The 20,918-nt window shown below is 44.1% G+C and overlaps 1 protein-coding gene across 4 annotated transcripts in view; it reads left to right on the top strand.

Moving 5' to 3' along the window:
- The window catches only part of ZNF423 (zinc finger protein 423), a 311,610-nt gene that overhangs the window by 32,897 nt on the left and 257,795 nt on the right, over positions 1-20,918 (top strand). For 3 of the 4 annotated variants that reach the window (XM_053271248.1, XM_053271247.1, XM_053271246.1), the window contains exon 2: positions 17,120-17,179. The exons of the other annotated variant lie outside the window; for it this stretch is intronic. In XM_053271248.1, the coding sequence (XP_053127223.1) occupies positions 17,120-17,179 (60 nt within the window). The remainder of the gene's footprint in view (positions 1-17,119; positions 17,180-20,918) is intronic. 4 annotated transcript variants of the gene reach the window in all.

The raw sequence follows: 20,918 nt of genomic DNA, 5'->3' as shown, positions 1-20,918 counted from the left end.
GTCTTAAAACCAAAGGAAACAGACTGCATCCTGAGTGACATCCTGTGTGCCATGGCAACACTTTTTTAGTTTCAGCTGCTTAGCCAAAGGAATGGAATCCAGACCACACACAAATGTATTTTGCTTTGTGGAAATCACACGCAAGTAATTTTTTTCGCAAACCTAAGAATTATGACCCAGAGAGCAGTCAGTTGAATTGAGCTTGAATTATCCACGCCAATACTAGTGATATGAATGGGTTTTAAAATTTTCAGGCTAACATGCCAACATCCTTTATCAACATTTTTTTTAAAAAAAGAGTTGATTATCACATGAATGAGAGCCTGTATGATAATCCAGTAGTGAATGAACTGGAAAGATTTCATGTTTAAGTTCTGCTCCTCCCATGAACTCATTGTGTTGAAAGAACTACACTGGCAGTGATAAGTTTCTGGGCAAAATATACGGTGCTGGTTATTACCTATAAAGCCCCAAACAGCTTAGGCCCTGGGTATTTAAGAGAATGTCTTCTTCACAATGAGCCCCATCACCCGTCAATATCATCTGGAGAAGTTCGGCTGGTGGCTACTCCAGGACGGACCTTTTCCATTGCTGCCCCTGGGCTTTGGAGTGCTCTCCCTTTTGAAATAAGAGCCTCCCCATCTCTGGCAACTTTTTAAAAGGTGCTGACAACATATTTATTCACCCAGGCTTTTAATTAGATTTATAGTTTTAATACTTTTAATGTTGGAATTTAACTGATTTTAATGTTTAAATGATTTTAATTGTAAACTGCCCAGAGATGAAGGCTTTGAGTGGCATAGACATAAGTTAAACAAATAAATTTAAACTAGCCTACCCGCACAGAGCATCTGTGCACTCTTTGGGGCCGGCTGCTCCCTCCTGCCCCACTCTCTCTACCCCAAACTCTCTTGCGCCCTCTTCTTCCTGCTCCCCTCTCTCTTGCCCCTGACCCCCCCTCCCCTCCCCTCCCCTCCCCTCCCCTCCCATCCCTCTCCTCTCCCACCCTACTCCTCTCCCTCTTGTCCCCAACATCCTTGTCCCTGACATCCTTTGACAGCTCTTTGGTCTTGGGCATGGTGGTGAGTTTGGAAGCTGAGTGATTGCTTGCTTCTATGGACAGGTGTCTTTTATACAGGTACTGTAACAAGCTGGGATTAGGAGCACTCCCTTACAGAGGGTGTTCCTCATCTCAGCTCGTTACCTGCATATAGTGAAAAGACACCTGGGAGCCTGAAATCTTGCTGGTTGATAGGGGATCGAATACTTATTTCCCTCACTACAATGCAAATCCATCGCTGACTTTTGGGCACTGGGCTTTTGAGGGTTGGTTTGTTGTTATTCTGTCTCTCACAGCTACAATAAACCTACCATTCCAATTATAGCCTGGTCATTTCTGTGTCAGAGGGCAAATGGACAAAATCAGCAGGGGATCAAATACTTATTTCCCTCACTGTAGTAGTATCCCAATGTCTAGCTGGATCCTACCCATAGAATATCAGAATTGTAAGGGAGTTCACTGGTATCTGTACTGCTCATGGAGGTAGCAAGAATGGTGAAAGCTTTGAGTAACTGCAAGGCACATTCTTGTTTTTAAATTGAAGGCATTATATTCTTATCACCTGGCTTCTCTTGTCATATTTATGTATTAACACTGGAAGTGTGTGTACTGTATCTTTCTACCTGTATGGCGCTCCTGAATAGGTCTTGTGTAAGAAAGGAAGAAAGAATTATGTGAAATTAATTTAACCTTGCCCATAACAGTGGGGGGTGATTTACTCCTGTCTCTTATTATTTTCTAGTCATACTTAATGAAGATGGATACGAGAGGTTGGCTTCTCTACTGAGTTAATTTGCCAGCTTTTCAAACTGAAGGTATTAAATGAGATGTATGTGAGGTGTCTTTCAAATGGTTGACAGCGCTAGTGCTTCTTTTCTATACTGTACATTAAATCTTGAATCCTGCCCCCCTTCTAAAGTGGTTGAACACATGAAGGTTTTTAAGGGGGAAGAAAGGCCTAGAATATCCTCCCTCTCCTTACTGAAATAAACAGAAGTGGTAAAACAATGTAATCCATCGCCAAGTGCAGCTGAGTGTGTTCCGCGCGTGCAGGTGAATGAGATGGTAGAGTCCCGAGGTGCTAGAAGGGGCAGTACAATTTTGAACTGTAGGTGGTGGCTCACATTTCTAGAACTGCGTACCAGTATAGATGTATGCACCTGAAATATGTGAATATACCCTGCGGGTAGAAAACTAGCACCACAGAAAAAAGGAGTAATACTGCTTCAAAGAGTAATACAATTTTTCCGCAGTTGTCTGAGGTCATCCTAAACAATGGGTTGTGCACCCATCATGCCTTAGGAAGACAGGAAGTAGATTTTCAAAGCAGATGATAATATCTGGTAGTTAGGAGGCACCCAAACCCCCCAGTTCCATTCCTGTCTTGCCTCAGTGAGCAGCATTTTGTGAGAGCTCTGATCAGCCCCTCTCAAGCTAGCTTCCACTTAGCCCTTCCTTCCTCTCCCTATCTCCAGTCTACAAGGGTGGGAAGGAAGTCTTGGTTTTACTTTTCCTTCCCCTAATTTTTTTAAATCAAATATATATTTAAATTTATTGATTCATCTGATTGGCTCTGTTTTTACTCAGCTTTTTCCTCTTTATTTCTGCTTCCTCCCTTTCCATACTGTTCCCGATGGAGCCATCCCATGCCGGGGATCTTTTGCGGAGTTCCCTTTCCAAAGGGCCCCAGTCAGAGAGCAAACCTTCTTCTAGAGATGAAGGAAACCACACACCACTGACGCCCGCTTCCAAGTGATCCTGTTCTCCGTCCCCTGCTGATGCGGCTATCACACTTTTCCCTCCTGCTCTCAACAGAGCCTCAAGCCTCCCCAAAAAATCTGAGTAGCTGCATGAACTCTCCAAGCACCACAAGAAGAAAGCAAAACTGCCAGTGGCCAGACTAAGCGAACGGTTGTTTCTCCAAACCATGTGCCAGCAGTGTTTGTCATAACACCTTCCTCCCACCATTTTACAGGTTCAAGGCAGCACAGACATGGCTCCTATTTTGATGGGCACTTTACTCACACCTGCACAAAAGATACCTGGCAACCACCCGGGGGAGGGGGAACCTAGTTCATTGGTCATTCCCCCCGAATTCCAGCCAGCAACGTCAATTTGAAGCAGATTCCCTGATTGTCCCAGCTTTACCAGCTCAACCCATTAATGTGCAACTACATTTACCTGAAGGGGACGTAAGTAATATCCCTTTGGGGAACACTAATCTTAAAGAGGCTCTTACTCCTAGTATGGAGCTTTGGCTCAGAGAATCTATTCAAAAGGAATTTAAGACAATTACTTCCCCTTCCACAGTTCATGGAGTGCAGTCTTGGACCTGAAGAACCTAAATTGCTTCATCCGCAAAAGACCTTTCAGGATGGAGTCTCTACGCACTATCAAGGAGGCAGTTAGAAAGGGGGAATTCTTGGCTTTCATTGGCCTTTCAGAAGCGTACCTCCACATCACTATTCATCTGTCCCACTGCAAATATCTCAGGTTCTGCCACAACAGTGCACATTTTCAATACAGGGAGATGCCCTTCGGTCTCTCTTCGGCCCCCATGAGTCTTCACCATAATTGTGGCTCTGATTGTTTGCATGCGCATAGAGGCCCTCCATGTGCATCCCTTCCTGGAAGACCTCCTGATTTGCTCTCCTTCCCTTGCCCAGGCGAGGTTGGACATCCAGAAGACCCTCCAGCTCCTACACACAGACGGGTTTGTAGTCAACCTCCAGAAGAGTCACCGACATCTATCGCAGTTCCTGTAACATCTTGGGGCTCTATTCTACATCCATCAAGGAATAGTCTCATTGACTCCTGATCGCAGGGACAGGATCTCATTGATGGTGCTTCCCCTCCTGAACAGTCCCTCAGCAGATCTTATGCTCCAGGTGCAGCTTCTGGGTTCCATGATTTCTTGCCTGGAATGCAAGCTGTGGGCTCGGTGGCACTCCCACCCACTTCAGTGGCTTCTCCTCCCCTTCCAAAACCAGATCATGTACAACAAACACAGAACTGTGGCAATCCTGCTGGAGGTCAGTCGCTCCCTCATTTGGTGGGTCTCGCCCAATATCCTCCTAGGCCTCCTTCTAACACCTCCAGGGAAGATCACAACAACCACAGATGCCAGCCTATCAGGATGGGGAGCACACTGCCACAACCAGTTGATTCAAGGCACATGGTCAGCACAGGAAGTGACAAAGATTATCAACTGGCTTGAGCTTTAGGCAATTCTACACTTCCTTCCTCTAATTTGTCAGCGGCATGTACATGTTTTCATGGACAACGTGACAGCAAAGTTGCACGTTACTAACTAAGGAGGAACCAGATCCCGCTCCCTGATGAGAGAATCTTTCCTCCTCTTCTCTTGGACAAATGTTCACCTGGTCTCAATATTAGCAGAACATCTCAAAGGGATGGCAAACCAGAAAGCGGACCGGCTAAACCAAAGGATCATAGACCCAGCAGAATGTGCTCTGCACCCAGATGTTTTCGATCTGATGACCTCTGTACTGGGACACCCCACCGTGGATCTCTTCGCCTCACCACTAAATCAACAACTTCCAAGGTTCTTCCCCAGGTTCTAATCTCCACTAGCGGAGGCAGTGCATGCCCTCTTGGCTCCTTGGCCCCCAGGTCTCTTATATGCATTCCCTCTGACAGCCATCTTAGCCAAGGTTCTGCAAAAACTCATTCAGGAAGCAACAACGATCATCCTCATCTACCCACACTGGCCGAGAAGACCGTGGTTCTCAGATCTGGTCACACTCTCCATCAAGAACCCGTGGCCAATCCCTCTCTGCCCAGATCTTCTCTGCCAGGGTCCCATCCTACACCCAGATCTGGAATGGCTCTGACTTCACACTTGGATATTGAGCACTCCTTGTTGAAGAACAGTGGCTATCCACCTCTGTACAGAATAACATTTTGGCTTCAGAGAGACCTTCCACCAGTTGTATATACCAAGCCACCTGGGTGGCCTTCTCCAGATAGGTGCGTAGAAAACACTTCAACGAGAATTCAGGAAGTCTGATCATTTCTCCAAGAGGGCTTAGACATTGGTCTTCGTCCCAACACCTTGCGTGGACAAGTCTTGGCTCTCTCTTCGGTCTTGGACCTTAACTCTCAAGGCTCTTCCCTCTTCCATCTTCATCTCAGACACTTCCTCAAGGGGGCCAATAACCTGGCTCCTTCCCCTGTACACAGATATCCTTCATGATACTTCAACAAATTCCTCAATGCTCTCACCCAAGAACCATTCAAAACCCTCCGTTCGGTTCCCCTGAAGTCCCTCTCCTACAAGGTCCTCTTCCTTGTGGCCATTACCTCCTCTCATAGAATGTCCAAACTTGGGGCTTTTTCCATACGGAAGGAGCTCTGCTCTTTCATCAAGGTGCGGTCATCCTCTGACTAAACCCTCACCTTCCTACCAAAGGTTGGTTCTCCCTTCCTTAGATCACAGGACGTCGTTCTCCCTTCCTTTTGTCCGTCTCCCACTTACCCCAAAGAAAAGTGTTGGCATACCCTAGATGTCTGCAGAGCTCTACATATTTACCAGTGTTGTACTAAGGCCCTTCAACCGTCAGATTTCTGCTTTGTCTCTTTTCTTCCCACTTGGTTGGGGAACAAGGTCTACAAGACTACTTTAGCTTAATGGATTAGAACCACCATATCTTTAGCCTACAACTGTCTTCCCATACCCAAAGGCATCACTGCTCACTCCACCCTCAGTGCCAGCACCTCCGCTGCATTCTTAGCTAATGTTCCTCTCCAAGTCATATGTCAGGCAGGCACTTGGTCCTTTATTTCACCGTTCATTAAACGCTACACATTTTCCTCATTTCATTCGACCCAGGCAGCCTTAGGCCGTACAGTTTTACAACAGGTGATGTAGCACATCCGCTACCCTCCCGATACATTCTTCTGTTTGTACATATCCCGTTGTTTAGGATGACCTCAGACAACTGTGGAAAAAGAAACATTGGTCTTACCTGTGAAGGGTACTTTTTTGCAGTGTCTGAGGTCATCCAGCCCACCTGTGGATGTTGCTTTCCCCTTCAGTTCTCGTGGGTTTGGGTCTCAGTTGTGGGTGGTGGCAGACTTCCAAGGTTAATAGTTTCCCCCTACATGTCACTTGTTTCCACTGTTCTGCCCCCCCTTCCTTCGTGTGATCTCTCATATTTTCTTCTGTCTAGTTTTTTCTCTCTCATATTACTTTGGACCATTGATTCTTAGCTCGACAGTTCTGGAACTGGGTTTTTTTGTGTGTGCCTCCTACCTAACTACTGGATATAAGCTTCTGCTTTGAAATCTACTTCCTGTCTTCCTGAGGCATGATGGGCGTACAACCCATTGTTTAGGATAACCCCAGACACTGCGAAAAAGAACCCTTCACAGGTAAGGCCAATGTTTCTTTTTGGTTTGTAGGAAGTTCTTGCCTTGGGAGAACATTCAAAAGTGGTATTTCCATCTTGCAGCCTGAAAGAGCACAATCTGCTCTGGACCTCAGCTGGCTCTAGATGTACATGAACACTATTGTGGCCAGTGATGATGAGAGTTGTAGTCTAACAACACCCGGGTACCCAAATTTCAGAATAACTACATTATATACACACACACACACACACACACTTGCTTGTCTCATAGTCTGCGCTTCTCCTGGTATCCAGGAGGATCATGCATCCCCCTTCCAATTCTTTCTCTTGGCATCGTCCTCTGGTGTGGTCATAGCTTGACTTGCCCATAGTCTCTATGGGTTTCTGCAGGTTCTTAGAATACCTTTTGTTTATTCTGCCCTTTCTCTTGAGGCTACCATGCAGCTTTGCCACCTGACTCCCTGTCCTCATCCTCTGCTAACATTTAAACAGTTAGACATTATAATTGTTAATTGTTTAAATGGACACTTTATTGAATGATATTTATATCTCTAGTAAGGATGTCCCACCATGTGCAAAACATTCTCTGCATGAAGAAATCCATGCCCAGCCCTTAGGTTCTAGCTCATCCTTTTGCTAGTTTGCTGCTTATGGGGATTGTTTTGCAATAGGGGAAGCATTCGAGGATGGACAGAAATCTGATGAAATATGTGATGTACTTCTTTGTAAAAATCCAATACTCAGGGTGGTTTCACTGAGCAACCTGAGAACCACTTGGTTACAAAATGTAGAACTGGCACCATTCACATTTGGTGCCTTGAAGTAATGAATTTGGTAAAGCTTATGCCCACAAGTATAGGTGCCTGTGCACTTAAAACAAGGAAACCTGTTCCAAATATGAGGATTTGATTTAGCTGTGGTTTGGTTAGTTGCAAGATGCCTACTAACACTGGCTAGAGTATTCGCCAGCAAAGCAAGGCGATCGAGACGCATCCCTTCAGCATTTTACAAAACAAAGTAATGCAGATATCAGTAACTGAGACATGACACGGAGTGTAAAGATAGTAAATTTGGAATGGTTCTGGGAGTTAAGAATTTACATGTCTTTATTAATTATTAGATGTTATTAGTGTATGACTAAGGAGCTGGGAAGCTCTAAGCGTTCTTTTGAAGTAGAATGCCCAAATTAGGCTGCTAAATAAATAAATAAAATAAATCCAGTCATGTCTGCTCTAATGAATTTTTCTAAATACACAAATCACACTTTATTAAGGCAGTGGATCTTTTAACTGTAAAAATATTATGACTGCTACACTGGGGAAATCCATTCAGAATTATACTATGTGTGAGCTCTGGTTTTTGTTTTTTTAAAAGTTATTTGTGTTTAAGATTAGAAGTTTTATTGTGACTTTTTGAATGGATTTTAGAAAAAAGATCTAAGAGCTGTCCGCTTCTTTCCCCCCGCCCCACCCCAACAAGCACTGTATATGTTCCAGTGTTTGGTATGAAGTGTGTTCTCCTTTTAACCCTATTCAAAATAAACTGTACAGTATGTATAACAAGATGTTGAAATCTATTTATGGTGTATTGGCATGAAGCTCAGGTTATTCAGGAGTCATAACAAATATTGGTTCCCACTTTATGGGGGTGATATGATTTTGTGTGTGTGTTAAATCTCCAATTAAATCTGGTGCCGTAGAGGCACATACATTGTGAGATATAACCCTCCCCACTTCATTTGACTGTATGACGAAAAAGAAAACAACAACTTCCAAAACCCAGCCAAAAAAAGGGCTCTGTTGAAATTTTGAGTGACCCACATCATGAAATTTTATGGGAAGCACATACAGTGAGACTAATCAGGCCGTTTGGTACTTGCACGCGGTGTATTATATAATCTAATGGGACTGTTCACATAGCTAAAGGTGTTGGATTACACACAAGTGTCCCAATCCAGCAGTTCCTTGTGAGCAATCACATGGAAATGTCCTGCCTCCAGGTCTTCTTGATGGATGTCAGTTGAGGGAACAGCACTCTGTGTGTGTGTGTGTGTGTGTACGTGCACGCGTGCCTCCAGAACCTCTCCCTGTACAAAAGTGAATGGAAATATTGGTGTACAAAATGGAGCATATGTGGAGCTCTGGATCAGACAAGTGAGGTTTTGACAGATTTTGTTTGGCTCTAGGAGCCATCCCCCAAAATTGGGAGCCAGACTACCCTCTGCTCCATGGTGGTGTGAACTAGCTGCTCCACACCAGCAATGTCTTCTCTTTTGGGGAGGGGTGGACTCTCATCTTTGTTTGCCCCACCTTTCTTGCTCATTCCTTCTCCTGGTTGCATCTGCCCACTGACTGGCTCAGGCACCACACTTAAATTTCTAGGTACTGTTGTGAACTGGCACCTGGGAATTATTAAGCCCTGACTTAAGAGCACAACTTCTTATTTTTGCCTCCAATGCACTCTGTGTGTGTGTGTGTGTGTGTGTGTGTGTGTGTGTGAGAGAGAGAGAGAGAGAGAGAGAGAGAGAGAGAGAGAGTTATTCCTGTGGCATACAATGTGAGAAGTGGCTGTCTCAAATCAAATATTAATTCCTAGAAATGTTACTATCTAATTTTAGTGAATTTGTGTTTTTGTTTGCCTGTGAGCAGAAGCAATCTCAGCCATATGCATTCCAAGCAAAGCCAAAACGCCATTGGTTTTCCTTATCAGAAAACCTTGGGAACACTTGCAGAAGAAAGGCTGCTGTTTTGTCTCTCAAGACTTGGGGCCACTTCTTAGAACATGGGAACACTCCTTCGTAAGTCCTCTCTGTGGGAAAGTGTCTGTTTTCAAGGCTGCTCATTTCCCTGTGCCTATTTTGAGGGCTCCAGATAGGAATCCATACTCCAGTATTGATGCCTCTGAAAAACGTCAGCATTTCCAAGTAGGCATGTGCACAAATCAAGGTTCGTGCACAGGTTCAGCACAGGTTCAAGGGGCGTGCCGCCACTGCAGGAAGCTGCGTGGTATGGCAGAGAGCAGGTATGGACCTGCTGTACTCCCTTTTAAAGGTGCCACTCGCTACTCCCCCACCCCCAACAGCACCTCAGAGCACCAAACCTGTGCACGTGCTATTTCCAAGCTCTTTGGAATGGCTCAGTACTACTCAGGTCTTAGAGCATCTTCAGTGTGCATTATCCATTCCTCATATGTCAAATTTATACATAGGAGTGATGTATAAGAGCATTCCCATGTGACAAAAACGTGTGGTCTTAAACCACAATTCCCAGATGACTTACCTTGGACTAGTCCCGTAGATCTCACTGCATCTATTCTGGAATAGGCTGCATTCCAGAAACCACTTTACTTCTGCTTTTAATTCATCCTTGTATTTTTCCAGACTGTGGCTGACTCTCTCCTCTTAGGTAGTTGTTTGCTTTTTAATTTTATTGCTTAGAGTATGTTGGCATTTACACAAGCAACCTATACCCTTTTCTTCTTCTACTTGAAAGCCTGTACTAAATAGTATGTGTTGATTTTATTATTTTAAAAATGAGACTTTGGAACCAGAAGAGTTCATAAATGCAAATTTATACTCTACTCTGTCTCTTTTTCCTTAACAAGAATATGTATATTTCTGTCTTGGGAAATGGTAGCATTAAAATGAGAGAGCAGGGGGAATATTAGTGTGTGTGTGTGTGTGTGTGTGTGTGTGTGTTGTGTACGCATGCATACTCATTCACTCGCATACATATCCAATAGTGCACTGTTTATCAAAGAATGCAAACTTACACCTTGATACAATGTTTGTTCACTTGGGACAAACTTTCATTGAAATCTATAGGGTTTACACAGAAATGTATTTTGCTGAGCACCAAAAGCAAGTATACATGCTAAGTAGGCAACTTTGTCTTGTGTACCTGTGTTTGGTGCTGCAGCCTGCACTTGTGCATCGATTCACAATTTTCTTGCACACTTCCTTACACTTTGTGTAGAGCAATTAGTGTCCTCTCTTCTTTTCCCCTCTCTAGAGGAGAATCTCTCTCAGCTGCGCACTGTACTGGATTTTTAGAGCTTTAATTTTCTTATTGGTAGAGCTTCTTGCTAGCTCTTTGCACGTTCAGAGTACTTCATAGACATCTTGTCTGTAATCCTTACAACAGCCTTCTAGGGTAGGTTTTGCACAGTCATATCTAGTTTGGTGTTGCTATTGCTGTGTAACCTATGCTGATCTTTCTAGTCCCTTTGGACTCTCAGCAATCAGACTGTGTAGCAGTGCAGTCCCTGTCTAGTTTTTGTGTCAGATGTGCTGAATTGGCATGCCTGTTGCTTGCAGAAAGTGCTATGATGACTTAAGAAAGCAGCTGTCTGGAAACGGCCTGTTAAAACAGCTAGTCAAGAAAAAAATGGTCTCTCTTCCCCCTTTCCTGTGCTACCTACTCAGGAATTAATACCTGGCTAGTGGAAAATCTTAACTTCCAAGGATTTGCAGCAAAATATGTGTGTGTTTTTCTTTTTAAGACTGAGGTGTGGAAAGCTGGGTGAAGACTGATTGATTTATAATTCCAGCAATGGTTACATGGGCTTCTCTGATGAATGAGGTTTTTTTTAAAAAATGAGGCAAACATAACTAAGAGTTTGTTGTAACCCAGCCTGATTTACGCAGTTCTGAAGGTAGAAAGTTCATCTGTGAGAATAATTCATTAATAAAGCCAAGCCTAATGCCTTACATAGGCTTGCCTTTCCGGAATAAGAGTCCTGAAATGTGTACAGTGCTTGTATTGCTGTTGGGCACACATTGGACTGGATTATATCCAGTGGCTTACCGTTTCATAGCAGATACCATGGGTATGCTGGGTTTGTTTATCTTATTAATGGTCTTTCATAGTACTTGTGGTAACCTGGAAAACAGTGTTCCAAATTGTAGGAGACCAAGGCCACCCACTGAGGTTTATGGCTTGGAGTCTCCCACATCAAAACTAAACTACATCTCTCTACTGTCTACATTGCCCTTAAAAAATTCTTATATATATATATATATATATATATATATAGAGAGAGAGAGAGAGAGAGAGAGAGAGAGAGAGAGAGTGTGTGTGCCATCAAGTCAGTGTCGACTCGTAGCAACCACACACACATACACAGCTAGAAAGTTATTCCAGATTCCTGAGGGTGAGCAAGAATATTGGGGAGCTGATAAATACTAATTAATATAAGTTTACTGCTGAGCAAATTTATCTATTTATTTTAGTTAAAAAGCAAATGAGGGAGTAAGTGTAGAGAGCTGGTCAGTTAGCTGCTTAATGCTAGTGTTGCTGGCTGTCCGAATTGGTAAATCTACCACTTGAGCTACAGGCCATCATTCAGAAGCCTCGTGCAGTTGAAATGCTAACCGTGGTTAGGAGTGTTGGAGTGGATTGTGGGCTAACTGATGTTCCCTTACTGATGTGAATTCTGTCCTGTCCCCATTGTTAATGGGCCATTAGAGTAATGCCGCATTAGAGTGATGGCAAGCACAATGAGCTTTCAAGTCCTGGTTTCTTGTGGGATTCATGGAGGCCGGGACGATGGCTCTTGGCTTCTGTTGACCAGCACTGCTGGGAGCAGTGTGGAGATTCATCTGCACTACTCTCGGCAGCACTGGTCATATGGTTGTACGGCTTGTGTGCCGCCCAGGCTGTGAGCGGTCATCTGTGGGAAGGTAGTTTGGACCCTGCCCACCCAACCATGAATGTGCGGTCATGTGAACAGCCCCAATTGCTTATTGTTGTTGCATTTTCTTTCTGCTTAGCTTAGCATTTTGTCTATATGTTCAGAAGGTTCTGGAAGCAGGCCTTGGCTATAACGTATAGTTTGTCAGCGTAGACATTGCACCAAAGCATAGTACACAAATCATTGTTTACACGAATGCTATTCAAACCCTGTTTTCTGATTCTGATTTGTTTGTTGATTGCAAACTACGGCTCAGATATCATAGCAAAGCTTCCTTAACCATGACTTGGCATGATGTCTGAATTGATTCTATAACTCAGTGATACTCATTTTTCCCCTGCTATGTCTGGGAAGCAGGAAACGAGACAGCTTTCACTGGAATATTAATGTCCTAGAGGATTTAGTCACCCATAATTAGATCTTCTTTGCATAAACCTGCTAGTGCTACCTTTTTTGTTATCTTATTTGCTATTTTAATAACCTTTGTTTTCTTTTTTGGATTTTCTTCTTCTTCCTGAACCTTTCCCCCGACTTTCTCATTTAATCTGAATTAACAATACACTCTCTTCTGGTCCCCCCCGCCTCCTGACTCGGTGTGCTTAAGCTGTCTGGATTTCATCCTCTCCTCTTCCTCTCTGAAGAAATCTGGCTTTTGCCAACAGTACAAAAATATGCTCTGCCAGTCCTTATTATGGCTTTTGGAAGAAAGTGGCTCAAGAACCTGCATGAGTTTAGGCTGTGAACTAGCTAAATAAGCCGTGTAAAACGCCCTCTTGTCTTTTTCACGGGCCTGCCGGGCCATGAAAGGGGCAATGTATAATGGCCCTATTAAGGGGTGGCAAGGAAAAACCTGGCAAAGGGCCACCACTCACACTGAGTCTTGTACTGAGGTTTAGAAAAATGCCAGATTGCTACTCTTCACCTCTCTTCAAAAAGCTAAAAATAGTTAAGCTTAGAAGGAGACCTTCCCAGTGGAGATTCTTGAAGTTTAAAACATCCCCAAATTGAGCAGAAGTATCATTTTTAGCTTGCAAACGTGACAGCTGTTCTCCATTGTCCTGGCAGCTATGGATTGAGCCCTTGTCATTTCTCCTAACTTAGGAACATAGGAAGCTGCCTTTTACCATTGGTCTGTCTAGCTCGTTCTACACTGGCTGGCAGCAGCTCTCCATGGTTTCAGGCAGGAGTCTCTCCCAGCCCTACCTGGAGATGCCAGGGATTGAACTTGGGACCTTCTGCATCCAAGCAGATTCTCTACCACTGAGCTATGGTCCTATCCCCTAAGGGGAATACTTCACAGCAGTCAGTGTTCACAAGTAGTCACCCATTCAAATGCAAACCAGGGTGGACTCTGCTTAGCAAAGTGGGTAATTCATTCTTGCCTACCACAAGACCAGCTCTCCTCCCCTAGACCAGTTCTCAGTCCTGTTCAGAGGGATCCTTGAGACCACTTTGGGATGGTGCAGGATAGAGTGACGGATCCAGGAAGTCTTTGAACCTCTTCCCATGATCAGGTGGGAAGGGCTGCCCTCTTTGGTGGGGAGGAAGCCTGAAAGCGCTTGCCTCCCCACAGACTATTCTCCTTTGGCCTCTGGGCAGGTGGATTGGCCACCCAGACAAGTGACGGCTTATCTCCAGTGCTTGCGCGCCTGGCTATAGCTTGCCTGGCAGCTCCAGTGGTTGGGTGCGGGGAAGTGCCAACACATGGCATCATACCCCCCCCGAGCTCCATTAATGCACCATGTGACTGCATGGTACATTTCTGGGACCCCCTCCCTCCCCTGAGTGTGTCTGCCATGGCTACGAGTAGCTGCGGCTGTCACACAATCAATTTAACGAGGTTAACAGAGCACTTGCTCCGTTCAGCCTCGTTTAAGGGGGTGGTTGCATAGGTGGGTTTGCCGCCGTGAAGCCACCGGGCTCCCTTAGCCCGGTTTTGCTTGCTCGTGAGAATAGCTTCTTTGTTTAGTTATGTATTTGGTAGCGTTTGTGAGAATATGGCTTCATTGCTATCTTCTGGACAGTGTGACGGTGTCTTGTGCTCACAGCTCCTTGTGGAAAGGGCTGCCGGTATCTGGGGGATTTGACTTGGTTACAGCACTAGGGAAGTGGCAGTAGAGGCTGCTGTAGAAATTGCAGCACTCTATTTATTTTGTAAAAATGTAGTGTATGCATATTCTAAGATACCCCAACTACTAGTAAACACAACTGTTTGGATAAAGATTGGGCAGTACATAGATAGGGACACCTGCAGCAATTATCTGGATGTGTTACCACCTGTATTTTATGTACTTATTTATTTTATTTTTGCATTTATATCCCACTCTTGCTCTGAGGAGCCCAGAGTGATGCACATGGTAATGAGTATCATAGGAACACTGGAAGCTGCCATATATTGAGTCAGACCGTTGGTCTATCTAACTCAGTATTGTCTTCACAGACTGTCAGTGGCTTCTCCAAGGTTGCAGGCAGGAATCTCTCTCAGCCCTCTCTTGGAGATGCTGCCAGGGAGGGAACTTGAATCTTTCTGCTCTTCCCAGAGTGGCTCTTACAGTGCTCACACTTCTAGTCTCCCTTTCATATGCAACCAGGGTGGACCTTGCTTAGCTAAGGGGACAAGTCATGCTTGCTACCACAAGACCAGCTCTCCTTTTAACAACCTTGTGAGGTAGGTTAGGCTGCGAGAAGACTGGCTCAGAGCCACCCAGTGACTGAATGGGGATTTGAATTTGAGTCTCTCCTCAGTCTCCTTTCCTAGTTCTACACTTTAACCACCACACCATGCTGGCTCTCGTGTATGGTGTTTATTATTATTTACATTTTATATCCTTCTCTTTCTCCAAGGAGCCCAGAGTGGTGTACTATATACTTAAGTTTCTCCTCACAACAGGTTAGTAGGTTAGGCTGGGAGAGAAGTGACTGGCCCAGAGTCACCCAGCAGGTATTTGGCTGAATGGGGATTTGAACTCCAGTTTCCCCAGTCCTAGTCCAGCACTCTAACCATTATACCACGCTGGCTCTTTCATGTCCACTTGGTAGGTTGTTAGACCCAGAGCATGGTTCTGGTCCCTGCTCATTGGGAGATGGTCTTTTAGGTGTATTGGTTGTAAATGGAAGGAGTTTTGAGATAGCAAAGTACTGCTTGTTTCCTTGTTCAGATTGGTTAGAAGCCAGGTTTTCTTTAGTTTTTTGGAAGCAGTTGTTCTAAATGCCAAAGCCTTTTGTAATCCCAGATGTTTAGGGCTGGGATTGACCTGACCTGGGAAAGGGTTTTAATAGAGTTCCTATTTAGTATCGAACTACATGCAATCATGATGCACCATGAATAGAACTCCCAGCGTATTGTTCTTCTTGTAAAATAGCCACTTTATGTGTCCATGTGAGCCCGACTTGGATTGGGACTATGGCATGGGAGGAGGGGGTCCAGCACAAACAGCCCTTTCTGATATAGTCTTTAAAAAAATTAAAGAAGAAATTGTAAAGGAGTAGCCCCAAGATAAGGAACTATATGTTGGTTTCATTAAAGAGGTGAAATTGCATGGTAGTTCTGTCGTAAACATACCCTTCCATCAAAAGTTCATAAATTGTAGCAGTTGAGTATTGATTAGAGTACATCAGGCATTTATCATCCATATTAAAAAGACCATTACTTTTTCCAATTTCTTTTTAACCCCCTCTGCATCAATTTGGTGGGCAAGCAGCAAGGCTGTCTTTAGACTCATGGGGAAAGGGGGCAGTGGAGTTCTGGAAAATAAAAATTTAATCTAAAGACCATAAACTGTTCAAGGAATGTCCATTATACACAGTTGAAATTGTGTGAGTGTGAATGAATTTATGTGGAATAATATGGAAGTCTGTATTGTAGAATCACACTTCAAGATGAACTGGAGCTCAGCTGAGAACAGAAGTGTTTTGTTGTCAAATAGCTTGTCTGTATATGATCTATATTACCAGGTTATCAGTTACTGGGGATTTACATGAGACTACAGTAAAACTTTGGCTGTAGTCAAAATGGAAAGGCAAGCATTCAGAACTTGTATTTTGGCTAATAGTTGCTTTGATTATGACAAAGAGACATATTTAGGTGAGATGTAGGTTTTTGCTTTGATGAATTATCTTGGTTAAAACAAGTGGTTGTTTGGGTGAACCATTTAAAATATTTAAAGGAGAGATAGAGAGCAAGAGAGCACGCGAGAGAGCAGCACTACCTGGCCACTGGAAACTTTGCAGAAGCTGTGGCGAAAATGTTCATCTCTCTGCCTGCTGCCTGCCCTGGCACCACGGAGCAGACAAGTACATTGTGTGTATGTGAGTCTTTGAGGGATCTTGAAACAAAGCCGTTTTACTGGTGAGGAAAACTGAGGCTAGGAAATGAGTAATTAGTGCAAGGCCATTCACGGCAGAGAATTCATGTTTTACTTACAATTTTACTTGCTATTGTTAAAGGATTTAACCAGAATAAATCCTGATCTTATTTATTTATTTATTCAGAGTCACCCAGCTAGTTTTATGGCTGAATGGGGATTTGAACTCTTGTCTCCCCGGTCCTAGTCCAGCACTCTAACCACTACACCACGCTGGCTCTCTTCCCTCTCCCTACTCCCTGGAGGATTTTATGTGAGGCCTATAAAACTGGGGTTTGGATCTCTGCCTCCAGCCTTAGTTCTTCTAAGTGAAATGGGAATGTGGATGGTCTACCTTGCAGTGCTGTGAGAATAAATTGAGCCTGAAGGATTTTAAAGCAATCTGTGACTGAAAGCACTATAAACAGGCTTATTAAAGAGTTGGGTGGGTGGTCTGGCAAATTGGGTTCTTTTTTGTTTTTAGCTGCATATTTAAACAAATGTAAAACATGTAAAAACAATTCACAGGTGTTTTTTTAAAGTTAATGACTTGAGTGGGATTACTGTGGTGTAACCTGACTTGAAGAGTGTGATGTGTTTGCTGTTTTTGCTATCTTTGAAATCCTGATTTTGTACCTTTCTTTTTTTTCCAGTTGAAGAGGGTGAGTCGTCAGATTTTACTTTGAACTGGGACTCATCTGTGACCCAATCAGGTAAATGTTTCAGGTTTCTTTCAATTTGCAAGGGGTGCCAGAAAGATGGCAGGCTCCATACAGAAATTGTTTTGTGTATGTCACATTCCTGTCTTTACTCCAAAACCTATCCATTGCAACACAATTTTTATATCGGTTCCATATGGCCAATAAAACCCATTACATACAGAGACTAATATACTCTTATTCTCCCGAGAGCCGTTCTTATTTCTGTGGGCACGTTGAAACGGGTTATGATTTTCCTCAGGTATAGCTGCTTTGAAGTTTCCTGCAATGGAGACCGTTGCACCTCCATTCCGATCTAATTATATAAAAGCCACTTTAATGGGAATTTTCCACTTGGATCTCAACATTGTAACGTTTGTGTATTTCTCTTTTTGGGGGGAGAAATGGCAGAGTGGAATGTCACAGTTGATGAATTGGTGATTGGTTCATCAGTAGAGACCAGGGTTAGCTTTCCTGAGAATGTGGAAAGACCTTGAAATGAAGATAAATTGTACTAGTGCTCGGGTTCTGTTCATGTTAACGACTTGTGCAACTCCTTCAGAAAATGATGTAAAATAAAGAGGTCACTATAGAGAAGAGTTTTTGGTTCCAAAGATTATTAACTGTGTGTGCAAGTGTGGATATGGGAAAGAGTATTTGAGTGTACAAGAGAATGTGAACTTACTGTCACCAGAGAGAGGCTGTAGACATTATCAAGAAGTGACAGTGCAGGAAGTGAAATGACCATTACGGAGGCAGTCTTGGGGCTATATTAGATACTTTTGGCAATGCATTGTTAAAAGGCATGCTTTCATTTTAAAGTTCATCTTTTTTAATATTAAATAAACCAGCTATGAAAGGGGTGGATCCTGATTGGGACCACAGAGTGCAGAGAGAAGGTGGTTAACTCTTTCCCCTCGCCAATTATACTAAGGCATTAAATGTTGAGAAATCAGAATATTAAAATACTGGAAATATTGTAGAGCATAAACTATGGCACTAAGTAACACCAACCCCTTAACTAACCCTAAATAACATCTGCAGAGAATCTTCTCCCCAACATTGCCATTTGTCCCTAAAGTGGCTGTTGGATTTCCTGAAGAAAAATCCAGGAAACCAGAAGGCAGAGGAGGAGCAAGTTGGGTAATCAAGGCTTTGCCAGAGTCAAGTCTGGTAATCAAGAACTGACTGCAGCCCAGGCCAAGCCTGGGGAACCCAAAAGACTGCCTGAGCGGTCTGAAGCCAAGAGGACATCAAAACAAACTCAGAGAGTTTCTTGAGTTACGAGCATGGTTGCTTGCCACGCGGAGCAGTGAAGCAGAGATTCTGAGGTTCCCAGTTTTATTTGTTTTGCGTATTTGTATACCGCCTACTACAGCTGTCTCAAGGCAGTTTACTTAAGAATAAAACATCCACAAAAAATGAAAAACAAACAATTAAAACTATTACACAGTTTAATTAAAAGCCTGGTTGAATAAGTGTGTGTTCAAGATTTTTCTAGAAGCTGTCAAAGATGGCGCAGTTCTTTATTCTGGCAGGGATTGCTTTATAAAGCCTCTGGGCAGCTATGGAGGAGGCCTTACCCTGGGTTGCTACCAGGAGATCTAGTTGCTACAATAGCAATTATTTGTGCTTTCTGCACTTTGTGAAGAATGCAGTTTGTGCCTCTCCGTGCAGTGAGGTAGGGTGGTGTGTGTTTGTGTGTGTGTGTGTGTGTGTGTGTGTGTGTGTGAATATGCCATGGGATGTAATGGATGGTGTGCTCAGCCTGCACTGGAGAGACCTGGGTTCAACGCTCTAATCTACTGTGTGGAGTTCACTGGATGTTCTTGAGCCAGCCTCCCATCCTGACCTGCTTCACAGTGTGCAAGATTTCATGTGTGCTGCCCAGAGCTGCTTGGAGAGAGTGTGGGATGTACAAACCTTGCCTTGTGATCCATGTTGCTTTACCAATAGACTTCTATAAAAGCATAAAGAATTGGGTATTGCTTTGGGTGCATGTTTAACAGTAGGAAGCTTGGAGCACACATTTAAAAATCATGGTGATGTGGTAAGGTAAGACTTGTTCCAAAAAGTTTCTTCTCGAGCAGCCCAGAATATGGCTGCTCCTTTAAAGGCACAATGACTATGGTGATGACCCAGTAAGCCCCTTTACATGCATGGGTAGTTTTGTGTGCATGCAGAAAAGCTCTTCTCTCTCTCCCTCCCTCCCTCCCTCTCTCCAACAGCCCCCACCATATTGCAAGCTCCTTTTAAAATCAGAGTTGGATGTGATATGCTGCCTTCATGGCTTTCTGGATGGTTAAAAAAAAAAAAATTCTGTTTGATCTTGTGCTGTCTGCACTCTTGCACCTTTAAAAAAAAAAACGTGTTTTTCATTTTGCACAAAGCCTATTTTATATTCTTCTGGGCAGCAACTTTTTCAGTGCAGCTGTGTTTGAACAACTTGTGATATTTTACCATTCTTTGATAGTGTGTATTGATGCTCTAAAACCCCCTGTCTGTGAGGCAGAAGGCCCCTTCGTGCCTGGAGCTAACAGTGCATGAAAAGAGCAACTTCTGTGTCTCTCTTGCTTGGCCTTAATCTTGAACAATAGTAGAGTGGATTTTCCAGCTACCTTGAATTATATTAAGACTGGTAGGTAAACCAACAAAAAGAAAGGAGAGACACTCTCTCTTCCGTCACATCCCATCAAAATACTCTATGTGGCCTTTTGGAAAATGGTTGGAGACACCATTCTTATATGAACATATGAAGCTCCTAAAGGTATTCACACGCACAGCCTAAACTGGCTTGGGCAGCCCACCTGGGTTAGTGAAGTGCCAGGAGTGAGGTCACTCTCGGTGCTGCCCCTACACCAAGCCCCACTTTTTTATCCCAGCCTTTAGCCAAAGTTAAGCAAGCCTGTGGTTCACTTAACCTCGACTGGCAATCGTCTGGGTGACTGCCGCCAGGTCAAATGGCTTCCCCACGGACTGCCAACATTTCCGGCAGCAATCCGCTGCTGGGGGGGGAGAGAAGCAGCTGTGTTGAGCATGTCGGCTGCTCTAACAAGAGTAACCGCCACGCTTGTGCCCCGGGGCACTCTGGGTAGTGGGGGAGGCGGTGTCCTCCTGCTCCCAGTATCTCCCACCATCGCACCACTTCTCATGTGGGCACATAGTGTGGTCGAGGGGAGGACGGTGGCTGCTTATCTGTTGGGGAAGGCAGGCGAGCTCTTGACTTCCCCGCAGCCCTCCCTTCCTCCCGGTCGTGTGAAAGACGTCACTCAGTCAGACAACTGGTGATTCTAATCCAAGCACCAATTGGTTAGAGCAGCCGCCACACTCAATGCAGCTGCTTCTTCCACCCGGCTCGCTGCTGGAAATGGTGGCGGGGTGGGGGTAGGGAAGGAGCCATTAATGTTATGCCTTCTCTGAATCATTTTTCATAGAATCACTAAGTCCGCTTACATTTCCTGGTTTGGGACCCCCAGGAACTGGGGCTACATGGATGTGGGGAGAAGCTGCAGCATGGCCTTCTTCCCCATGGCTTGCATGTGCCTGGCAGCCTGGGAGGAAGCTGCATCTCCATAGCTCTCGCACTGTTGGAAGGATGCACAGAGGAGGCCTAATGCATGTTACCCTCTTCTTGCATTGGAAGATTGTGTCTTGTACTCTTATTTTAACAGCCAAATGTTTGTCCTTAAAAACAAACAAACAAACACCCCCCCCCCAAAAAAATAAAACCCAGCCAAATCAAGGAACTCTGAAC

Source organism: Hemicordylus capensis, chromosome 9 (assembly GCF_027244095.1).
Source record: "Hemicordylus capensis ecotype Gifberg chromosome 9, rHemCap1.1.pri, whole genome shotgun sequence".
Lineage (NCBI taxonomy): Eukaryota > Metazoa > Chordata > Lepidosauria > Squamata > Cordylidae > Hemicordylus > Hemicordylus capensis.
Note: the sequence above shows the minus strand (reverse complement) of the source record. Positions and strands in the feature narration are given on the sequence as shown.